At 35.8% G+C, this 12,473-nt stretch overlaps 1 protein-coding gene across 3 annotated transcripts in view; it reads left to right on the top strand.

The window, feature by feature from the left end:
* The window catches only part of LOC142979231 (uncharacterized), a 67,188-nt gene that overhangs the window by 6,563 nt on the left and 48,152 nt on the right, over positions 1–12,473 (top strand). For all 3 annotated transcript variants that reach the window (XM_076124050.1, XM_076124048.1, XM_076124049.1), the window contains exon 2: positions 11,645–12,134. In XM_076124050.1, coding sequence (XP_075980165.1) covers positions 11,967–12,134 — 168 coding nt within the window. In that variant the 5' untranslated portion in view covers positions 11,645–11,966. The remainder of the gene's footprint in view (positions 1–11,644; positions 12,135–12,473) is intronic.

Here is a 12,473-nt window from a genome sequence, read left to right as displayed (position 1 = left end):
ACCGTTCGAACGGATTTTTATTGGGAAAGTTTAAATACTGACCCCCGAAGAATGGAACGGGAATTTTTAATTGACGAACTGTTCAAATAACTGAAGCGTTAAATGGTTGCGAAGTTCCTTCGTAGTTGTAACACAAATTGTAAAATTTTATATACATATTACATGGTTATTGTAATATTTATTTCAGACCTCGTTGATGTCTTAATTAATATTAAGCTTATGCGTCTAATTCTTCATCAGAATGTTACTAAAGCTAGTTTCTTTTTTAGTTATATTTGTAGAAATTGTCAATCCGTAAGCGGTGTGGGATTATGTTCTCTATTTCTACAAACATAATTCTGTTCTATATTCTAGGTATAGTGCTAAACATATGAAATTAAAACCATTTGCGGTTTCCTAGAAAATAGAAATTGAATAAAAATATAGCATATCGAACAATCCCTAGAAAACACACTATTTATTACTGCAGATCAATTAACAAGTAGCCAGAACTGTGGAAATAGTGTTCATTTAATACGAGTCCTGCCCACGACCACACCTACGCTATTATATTTTCTGATTTGTCGTATCTGGAAATGTAGGTACTAATTACGTGATTAAATGTACGATAGGTATGTTTTATGATTGCAATGTCCAGTTGGCAGTTGAATAAAAAAGGTAATTATTGGTTTGCTAAAGTTAATTAAAACTAATTTCAAATAAATCAGGGTTATATGTACCTACCTAATTATAAAGTCTAAAATGGCTGGGACTTAAAAAATGCTCAAAACGATTTTTCACCAAATGGCAAAAGTACCATTCCTTTGTGAAATTATATGCAAATGGAAATAACACTTAAATTGTACCTAAAACAATGGTTTAGTATATCTTATAATAATATACCCGTATAGACCGTACTACATATAATATAAATATTTTTATTTATTTATTTTTTCTAATTCGTATAAGTTTTCTAACAAAACAACTTTAAAAAACAGCAAAACATTTTAAAACACGGTTATAAATAGTAATCGAACGACAATACGAGGCCACCGTGCGCTGGATACGCTCGTGACGTATGCACCATGGATGAAATATTCAGCAAGCCAGTAACTGTGTCACCGCATGACCCGTGGCTCTTCCCATGGCCCCCGGCTAATAATACAATATAATTGACTTGACGTACGTGACTTATTTCTATATTCTTGTATTCATGAATATGTTATTATGGCGTAAAATACAGCTTGCGGGTTGAAGGTAGAACTTTAAGAAGTGCTCCTGCCAAAAAAATCGCAAATTAGAAAATAGCTTTTAAATTTGATTTCAGCCAAATATATAGACGCTGATGTATACACTCAGCAATTATTCAGGAACCCAGTGTTTCTTTATTAATTAAACCTTCGTTTTTGATAACATTGATCTAGTTGTAGAAATGCCGATATGATCGTATTGTAGGTACTAAATGGTATTTACTTTAGATACTAGTTTCAAATTCTACGTCGCAAAGAATCGTGTGTGTCCTTCTCTTTCCCTACTTCTAGGTATATTCAAATTATTCAAACACCAAGGACAGAACCGGGTAATCCATCACTGTAATACAAAACCAAGTAATCACAGTGCCGGCTGTTTGCGTAGCAGTATGCATAAGCTTAGTAAGCTAACATAGTGGCATAGCGGTAACATGTCTGAAGTGCCGAGGGGTGAGTGCCGAGTGTCGTGACGTGACGTGCTAACACATAAACAGATGCACAATGGAAGCACGATTTTTTAATTTATGCACATTATACATATTATGTGAGGGTAGTAGGATAGGTATAGTTATGTTATACTTTTTATGTTAGCACTGTTTGTTCAAGATTCAGTAAAAATAATCTAATTAATCATGTGTAGATTGTGCAGCAATGCTATGTAAAAAATATTACTTAATAATTCTGTCAGCATAATTCATAGCTTAGGATACAATTATTTACAGTAAACTATGCTTAAGATTAACTTTCGTGAATAAAATCAACAAGCATGCGTTTAAAGCAAACGAATAAAGATCTAAAAACACACATCAACATAACAAAAATGAACTAGCTAAACTGAATGAAGTAAAAAACTGAATAAGGTAGAAACTCGGTCGCTTGTAGTCATAACTAAAAACGTAGGTATCTAACTAGCTCTCTTGAATTCTCTTCAGGCTGGCATTGCGCCTCTCATTCCACTAATTCAGCAAATTGCAACGCCGCCCATCTTATTACTCGACGCCACAATTTTCCGCCACAGACCTTATTAACAAAAGTGCATTTACTTCTCGCGACCTCTGGATGGTCCGCTCTGAGCGACAAGGACGTCCATACATTTTATAAATGTATGACTATGCTCTCATTAACATTGTCCCAAATTAAATGTCATTGTGTGCAACGCATAAAAATGAATTCTAGCTTCGAGTATTTTGAGTCGCGTATTTGTGTAAAATTTCGGAATGTACCTTAAATAATTATGAATATCCGCATCACTTGACTACTGTTTATTCCTCTCTATTAAAAGATTAACAAGTAATAAATAGCGCAGAAAACACTGCAGGTAGCTTTTCGCCTGATGATAAGCCTAGCTTAACTCAAAAATTTACCCGGTAAGCCAAAAATATTTTGACATATTCATCCAATGCTGCGAAAATATGGCGTGAAAATGTAAAGCAGACAAATAGCTGCGAATAAAACTAGTGTATAAAGGACATATAAAACAGTGGTAGTTGGTCTGACAATACAATAATTTGTGGCGGACAAGTGGAATGTCCGCGGCTATTTGGCGCGCTGCGGCATGGCGGGCTGGCCGGCGGATGCGGACGTGACGTCACTCACCCTCGCCCCGGACCCCCTGTACTAGCCTAAACACTAGGCGGGGCTCTGTTGTCAACCGTTTCCGCATTGTCTTTTATTGTTCGCAATTATAACAATATATGAGCTTAGTACAGACAAATCACACGAAGGGCTAAAATTTTCAGAGAGATAAGTTCTCATCGCGGCCTCCTTTTTTATGAGGGTGTCTAGTTACCATGAAATGGCATTCAGGAAATTTCACAGATTCAATTTAAAGGATTATTCAACGCAATCTGTGTGGTCCAGAGATGTAACTAGTTATACAATGGTGCTAACTATTAAGCAGTAGTTAATACCAAAATAAACTGACGATAAACCAGTGGATCACAAAGCAATAATGAATCAAACTCATATTAACGACCGATATGAACGGTATTTACTGCAGTACTTGTTTAAGAACAACGTTTATTGACTAATAAACACATTTTATTCGCAGCAACAACTCCCACGCCGTTTCTACACAACGTAAAGTTTGAAACTCAATTATTGTGAAAATTACTTTCAATATTCTCGTCGTTATCTGCGAAGGTATTGTTTCAAAGAAAATGTACATCAATTTGATACACGTTGGTGCACACGCGTTACCTTGAAGTGTCTTGTATCTATTTCATATTTTCCCAGAACAAAGACGTTTAAAAGTGCTGTCACACTTGCTCCGTTTTGATTGGCATTGTGTAAGGATAATGCGACAATCTTTTCAAGCCCTTGAAAGAATAGCATTCAATATTTTACTCAAGGATTTGAAATAAAGAATGGAGATATTATTATGGAACTTTATATGGAATCGAGAAACTTTGTAAAAAGTATTTTTAAATTAATATAATTTATAAGAATTCTGATCAGGATGAGGTTTGAAGTAAAATTACCATAGGTCCTGTATATGTTTGTGGTGGAAGCTCAGATACATATGTAGATACCTTCATTTGAGTTGCTGTCTGTATGATCATTCTAATCGAGCAAATATGACGCGACCTTTACGAAATTTCCGTCCCGTTGAATTCGCGTCATAATAAAAGTGTACAAGATGGAAGATGGAGGTTGGGACAAAAGACTCGTCAGACAGACAATGAAACAACTTACAACGAGACAACGTAAACAGCTTTGATGCTCGAAGACTCGAAGCGAAGGGCGTTATGTCAGTTTTAATTTGAACATGCTGGGAGCCTTTTCTTCGTCAAAAGAATTATTGATATTAAATTCATCGGAACACGTCAAGCAAAGACCTCGAGACAAAGTATGGAGATATTTTGTTCAGTAAAGAATGGCCTCTTCTTGCATTGCTTTTACGTAAGAAGTTACAAGTGTCCCTCGATGGTTTTATCGATTACCCTTGCTTGGGTCACTACTTTTAAACCTACCAATTACATTTTGCACTTGATTGATCCGATCGATCCGCTTTTATTTTAGGAATTTCAATACAACGGATTTTTAAAAAACGTAAACAAAACATGCCGACATTTTCGTCGTCTCTCTTATATGTCTTAAATTGCTAACGACTGTCAAGGATTCATATCATAACAATGACAAGTAAGGTCTTATAATAACAAAGACTAAACCACAGATGATTTTTCCATTACAACGTTTTACCTCACACAATGGTATTAGGTTTCTAGGTATTGTCTTGTTAGACGTGGATATTAGGTTTCCCTTTCAATAACTAGGACATAATATATTGTCAATAGGGGCTATATTACGATATAATGGACTTCAGACCTCCTTTAGGTATAGACCGACGATGTAGAGTTGGGTACTCTGGGTTACTGAGTACATCCGACTACTTTTAGCTACTGATATTTATTTTTTAATCCGTGAAAATGTATGTACGTCATATATTTAGGATAGCATCCATGATTTTTTTGTTGTTAAACATATGTATAATGTATGATTATTAATACATGTTATAGGCGTAATATACCCGGAACTGTCAGTTTCCATGGCCGCACGCGCGATCATAGGAAAATCGCGTGCCAAAGGTTTTGTGGTAATCAAGTAATGTATTTTAATTCATTCAACATTTATCTACTGTAACCTCGAAATCACTGATAGGCAAATGATAAGATCTTCCGACGACCTTACTACAATGTACTCGTATGTTATCCAAACAATACCGTCTATCCAGCGTGGTGCATGGAAAATAAGAAAGTGACTGCTATCAAAAATAGAATAGTAATTTCACTCACCTCTAAAAGAAACTAACCATCTTGCAACAACAAAAGAATGAAGGCATCTTTTAAAAGGAAAGAATATTAAAAATCGTCGGCGCTTGCAAGATGGAGCTGCAGACTGGCTGTCATTTTCCGCAAGAGGGCGCCACTAGGAACTTCACTACTTTAGAGAAAAGTTGAGGAAACCACGTCACGTCTTTGTGATACCTATTTCACGTAAGAGCTATGAATGGAGAAATTTAGGACGGGCCGAAGACAAATAAAAAATAACTATGAAGAGTTTGTGTTGTAATGTTGTTTTCGATGGCGGTTGGCAAGTAAGCCATAAAATTATGTTTTCGGTGTCGATAGCGAGAACTCTATCAGAAAAACAATAAATCTTAGCAAAAGAAGTAATGACCACGTAGTTTGATAACATCTTATAAGAGACAGACATCACAAACAAGGGCGTTGAAGACATAACAAACGAACAAATTATTAAACACTCGTAATACGATTAAAAATAATTTGTTTGCCATTGATGTTAGTATTAACTTCTCTTTAAAAGAGAGATTATCGCAGATTACACCAAAAATCTTGGTTGTTTGTTGCCGTCACTACCGTCACTACTTTGTCAGCAGAATCGCGTTCCATTTGCAAAGTACACATGTTACGTCATACGAGTAAGACAGTGTTTTCCTAGTGGAGCTGTGCTTTGGGCGCTCTCTCGACAAACAAACTGAACACTACGAACTTACTCTAATGTCATTTGGCTCCCATTCAGATTGCAGTCAAAGGCTTGCTTTTAAGCTGATTAGCCTTTTGAAGAATCGTGTTTTTCAAATCTACGAACCGCACTGCCCTTTCATTAGTCCAGCCTTTGAAGGGCGGTGAAGATTTTTTCGTTATATGTGTATTTATATAGAAAAAATATAAATATACAACTTCTCATAATGATACTTATATACAAGCAAGTAAGTAATGCATATTTTATGTTAGCTATTGGTCTCCAATATCTCCAATGAGCCAGTAAATAATGCAGTTATGGATTCAATAATATTATAGGCTGTATGACATAATATTATTACTAAAGTATGCGCTGACCATTTCCCAAACGACCGATATCGGAAACTACAATATCTAAAGCCGCATTCACCTAGTTTTGAACAATTTGGCTAGACAACCGACATTTTGAAACGGTAAACAGAATTATAAAAATGTCCGTGTGTGAACTTTATACTTGTTTAGTGTATTTTGCCAAGTCAGAGATGTTCTCGAATTCGTACCTCTGGGGAGAATTAGAGTTCTTCGCAAGTGTGAGCTAGCGATGTCAAATACTACACCCGAGGAGAATATTAAGAGAGGCAATATGTTACGTAATGTAGATAAGATTGTGATGCGTCATGTTCGGATTCTTTGCAGCAAATGGACTGTATCTGTACAATCTGTTGTATCATTGGAAGACCATTTCGTGTTGAGTACGAGCATGTTTATATGTATCCGCATCGAGATTCGGAAATAACATCGAAGAGCAAATACGTTGTGTTTTAAGAAAATGTAATAAAAATATTTTATCGATAAGAACGTTAATGTTGCTTGTTAATCCGCTTAGACTACGTTAGAGTTTAGATTAGTACAATTGCAATTTATTTATTTATTAGAAAACAATATAAGCTTACAGTAACAACAACATCGCATGACTCTCCTGTGACACTTAATTCACGGGCTCATAGAAAAATAAACTAAAGCACTATTCTACCTAAAATTATGGAGGTCAATAGCCATTTAAATGTCCTAATTGTCGGAACAGTTTAAGAAGGTTTAACCCATAGACCTACATACATTCGCGTGAACAATGATTTCTGAGATTAAGATTGCTATTTACATATTAATAAGTGGTATTGAGCCTCCCTTAACTTCGGACTTTTTAAGGAAATTTGATTGCGTGACTACGAGAATTACGGTAATTTAATGGTCTGTTTTGACAACAATTAGAACACCATTTAAAGTTAAAGCATTAATACTGGTACATGATATATCATTGCAACCAGTAGCTGGATTCTTTATAAACGGTATTATCGAGTATCAAGAGTTTATGACTATGAAATGTAGGTACAACTACAAAAATAATTCCTACGGCACCCGAAAGATGCGCTGATCAAATTTTCATACAAAATTTCTCAATAGCTAATTGGTACCATCTATTATCGAGAGTTTGATATTTTAAGTGAACTGTATTTTTTTTCCTAGCGCACTCGCTAGTAGAGTTGATCAGGTTTTCGTACAAAGCTTTGTGGATAGTGTATAGTAGTAATTCAGTCAAGATAATTGCATCCCAATTATTGACATATCTAGATTCTCCATAATAGTAGATGGTACTAACAGTAGTATACACTATATTACGGTCTATAGTGTCTAGAGTAAGCCATAGAACTTCCCTCCCCACTTAGGAACGCAAGTAAATGCTCTCTCTACATCTACACATAGCTTAGGTATTAACTAGTGCGCACTTTATTTCTTTTTACTCGTTCTCATTAGGGATTTATAGTCCACTTTATTTCTGTAAGCCCGTGATTAACAGCCTTTGTGCCTATGTATGTCAGTTAGTTTGTTGTTAGGCCAAAAATGGGGTCGTAAAAATAGCAACGGTTTTAATGGCCTTTGTCCAAGGTTGTGTTGAGATGAATTTGTATAATTTAAATGCTATCGTTGCCTTTTTTAGGCTTCTCATAGTTTAGTTGAATTAATATCTGACTGTGCCATGGCTCATTTTGCCAAGAGGTCCTTCTTTTGTCTTAATTTTAACACTCAAGGTCCAAGTTATGTAGATGAAATTGAAATCACATTTTGTAGGCTACTACAAAATATACCAAATCTAATCGTGCCTGCATGATCATGACATTTTTTTTAATAACCTATTAAGTTTTTAAAATATCCATCTTCCGATATTCGCTAGTACCAAGTACAACACACAGTTTACGCGCTTCCTCAATTTCAAAAGAAAACTCGTAATCGCCTGAATGGTGTTCTCAAATCTTCAAATAAAACACCTCTATCTGAATTAAGGGCAATTTCACACGTTGTCTCCGAAGATGCTGCATAAAACAGTCGACGAGTTTGTTCGTAGCTTAAGCTTGTTACACGCCTGTTATCCCGAGGCTCAATCAGGCGAAAGCCATTCTCGAGCGGCGTGGTTCACACACAACTTCTTAACTTTTAAGCTGATCGAAAATCGAGACGGTGTATTTTGTGGCACTTTATTGTTGGGACTCGGTTTTGTTTCTTTATAGACTTTTCTTGCAAGAACAGACAGAAAGGAACTTTTGTGTGTACTTACTGAAATTAAACCTGCGGCAATAGTAAATATTTAACCAACCAATATATAAGCAGCTGATTGAACATTTTAAATAACGATTTTATTCTGTTTTGAGAAAAATAACTGTATGGATGTAAGGGTAACAACACTAACGACTTTTTCATCGTTCTTACAACATAAGTATTATGACGTTACATTACACATATATGTGGCAAAATCAACGCCATATTAGTTGCATGTTTACATTATTCACGAAAATAAGGCCTTGTAAGAATGACGTAACCCAGAGTCCTCCAAATCTATTGACAAAGAAAATACCAGCAAAAGTAATAATTTAATATTCGGCCGCGCAGTGGGAAGCTTGGCAACGACGCCACTGGCGAATTTAGAAAGAACTGAACAAACATACTCGCAGTACTGAGAGGCGTACAGAATAACCCCCAACTCATTATGTTAATAGAGGCGACTTGATCACGTCTTATATACGATCTGCAGATTTATCTAGCTTGCGATGCTTTCTCTGAATACATATTACGTTTGATTAGAAAGTTTATGTTGGATATTAAAGATTCTCTTTCTTGATTTTTCCTTATGATAGAAAGCCTATATTATTGGTCCATATCTATCCGTACTTTGTATTAGTGATTTAGCCAAAAAGAACCTGCGACTGAGCCATTACTAGAGTAGAACACAAACAAACTAAAGAACATGATAAACTCGCTATTCGCCTGACTGTCTACAAAACTTTTTCACACAATAAAATTCTGCATTTTCGTAAACCTACGAGCTACGAGCGTAGCGACGAAGCAGTTTAAAAAAGAAACGTCATACTTTGAAGTCATTGACATCGAATATTTACTACAAGGCAAAGTTTGTAAATCTTTTCTATCTAAAACTTTACCTTGCATTATAAATGCGGAAGTAAGTTGATTTTTTCTACCTTTGCAGGTAGGTACCATTTATTTAGAAGCGATTTAATCAAATTTTTGCAACATATGATTCCTACATGTACCAACATACCACACGACTAAAACTGCTATCGTCAGCGTACAGAGAAAAATATTTTCCGTATTCATCCAAAACATTTTTCATTACTGAACAAAGGCACTGAAACTTCATTCAGCACAAAGCCAAGATGTCGTGGTTGTCGATCAAGTTGATTCGTGCCCTGTCTCCGATCGTATCGCGTCAATACTGGGGCTGGTACCGACTTATACCGATACTATGAATCTTAACGTTCGATACTTTCGATTGGTGACGTAACTGATCAATGTCGACAGAGAAAAGGAAGCACGTACGGAATAAGGAGCGGATGCTTCGATTCGGATAAGGTTAACGATTTTTGTGGACGTCGGAAGTCTCAAAAGGTCATGATCGGGTTGACAGTAAGAACAGATGTGTTCTCGTTATACTAACAACATGGCCTATGTGGTCGTAGGAAAATCATTAGTCGCTATTACAAAAGTCCATATAAAATATTTGTCTCAACTGTACTTGCTTCATTAAAACTAGAAAATTTCATTGTAAACTTTAGAATTTCATAAAAAACTGACTCACTGGCTTTGTGCTAACGTCAGAAGGTAAAATAATATCCAGTTCGAATGGACCCTTCCGTTAGACATTTTTGCATGGAAAAGTGCAATATAGAATTTTTATCCATATTTTCCATTCGCTATAAAGTCTCGAATGAAATTGTTTTTTTTTTACATTGTGTACCGGGTATAAAAGTTGAATGGCCAATATATTTAAAAATACTTTTTTGTAGTTTAGTGTAAGTGACCATTTGCTGAGCGAACAGTACCGGCAATTAGTATAACAAATATATCTTTAATTCCTCAAACATTATTCTGGCTTTTTATCATAACTTTCCCTTCTACTCACGTAAATAACAATCAATTTCTGATCTACAAGCGTTTAAAAGTATGTTACAAACTTTTATCACTATTATATGGTTTTTTGAACATCAATAGTGTTTAAAGACGATAATTTAATCTTTTAACCGCCTCTTCATCACTCCTTAATTTAACGACCTTCATAAATGTAACAGCTTCAAGCTCAAGAGTAATAAGTACCAACTATTCGTCTATTTTTGTCCGATTAAAACGAGCTATTAAACACCGCATTACGGACATTTATAGCCATTGATAGGAGGAAAATAACCTATAACACTGTCCACATTGCTCCCGAGAGGAAGCTTTCAATCAACTCATTGGCCGCCCCCTCCCCCGGCTCTTATACAACGCTTATTAGTCGTCTATCGGTTTCGAGCATCGGTTTTGCAATATCGTTCTGGATACTCTAATAATAAGTATATTGGGGTTCTTTGACTGTTATAATTTTAACAGTATTCTTGACGATTTTCAGTAGTGACAATATATGCATAGAAACTTACTTTATAACTATTTTAACGATTTGCTAAGATTGCAATGTGTTAGCAACAACTTTTTGTTATTTTTCGTGATAGGTATCATATGTCCTAACATGGGATTTAATAAAACGGCGTTTCAAATCATTGTAGAAACGCAACGAAGTGTGGAAATCTAAATTGATAACCTTACCGTAGGCTAAATGAGCCGCATTTCAATTAATTTGTTCGTGTAAATGAATAGTGCAGATAGTATATAAACTTTACGTCACCAACTAAGGGCAATACGATCCGAAGATTTTACGTGCGGGTTCATTACACTGAAGCAATGTACTGCACGTGTTTTATGTGACAACGACAAATAAAACACATGTTGACATCAGTTAAACGACAGTGCAGGGTAGTGCTGGCTTTATTTATACTGAACCAAACATATTGGATACATGAAACTTGACGTAACGATCGAATTATATGAACAATTTTTCAAATCGGACCAGTAGTTCCTGAGATTAGTGCGTTCAAACAAACAAACAAACAAACACTCAAACAAACAAACTCTTCAGCTTTATAATATTAGTATAGATAAAATTGTAATGGGCATATGTTTTGAAATAATACTGTGCTCAAATAATGTAATTCGTCTTGTGTATTGTTGAGTCTGACAATCAGTCTTACCGAGGTAACTGGGCTGTGGAGGTCCGATAGCCAGTCGCTCCATGTAAAAAGCTGGTATCCAGCTGCGTCCAGTAAGTCTGGAAGGCGACTCCAACACAGAAGAAAGGCTAGGCTGATTGAAATATTGCAATTTGTTTTGAAGAATCTAGTTCTTAAAATGAGATAATATCACAAAACTCAAAGTTCATCATTCATCAAGTAACGTTCAATTTGCTCCCTTTTAATGCAGATCATTTCTCAAACATAAATTCATTTAGGCAGATAAAATACAATTTACTGACCTTATCCCAATTTGTTTCAGAGTCGTAACTATGCTGGAAACGTCCTGAGAAGAGCGCTGTGTAAATAAATAGGTCTATTACTAAAGCAATAATCCATTTATAAACGTAGAAACCCCGTAGTGACGCTATATAAAGTGCTTATAGCAATACGTTAATAATACAATTAAATCTTCCATATTTTAACTTTAGTATAAAAAATGTGGCGTGATTGTAACTGTTAAAATAAGCAAAATGATCTCTAATTCGAATAGTATAAAGTTCAAATTGCAAAATGTCAGAGCTTGTACAGTCGACGACGAAAGTGCATAGCTGTTAAATGAATAAAATAATGTTAATAAGAAGATGCCGCAGCGCGCGCCGACGTCGTCAAACTTGATGCGACCGTTCGTTGTGTTGGCCCTGCCCGGAATGTATTTGCTGTATAAGTACAACCAGTACCGTCAGCAGCAAATGGAGACCGCGCGGCGCCGAGTCACCGAGCGCGAGCTTATGCACCTCAACACCAAAATCGTGAGTATTTACATTATTTCCTTTTCATATTTTCAGGATGTAGGAGTTTAGCGGTGCAACATCAAAGAGCCTGTTTCATTTGAAACTATATTCAACGTGTGTTCACGACGAGATTCTTATTTCAGGCTTTTTACACGGGGATAATCAATATTCCATCAGTAGCCTAGCGTATTTTATTTCTATAACAATTCTCGTAGCTTATTTTTCCTTTGTTAAGAATTCTAACTTACCACCAACGTCGTTTAAATCAGCTAAAGGAACTGCTCGCTGAAAGTCACAACGCCAGCAAGTCCGCGCGTGATGTATTTTATAGCTGAATCGTGGAATCGCGAGCATCAT

This window comes from Anticarsia gemmatalis, chromosome 16, assembly GCF_050436995.1.
Source record: "Anticarsia gemmatalis isolate Benzon Research Colony breed Stoneville strain chromosome 16, ilAntGemm2 primary, whole genome shotgun sequence".
Classification (NCBI taxonomy): domain Eukaryota; kingdom Metazoa; phylum Arthropoda; class Insecta; order Lepidoptera; family Erebidae; genus Anticarsia; species Anticarsia gemmatalis.
Note: the sequence above shows the minus strand (reverse complement) of the source record. Positions and strands in the feature narration are given on the sequence as shown.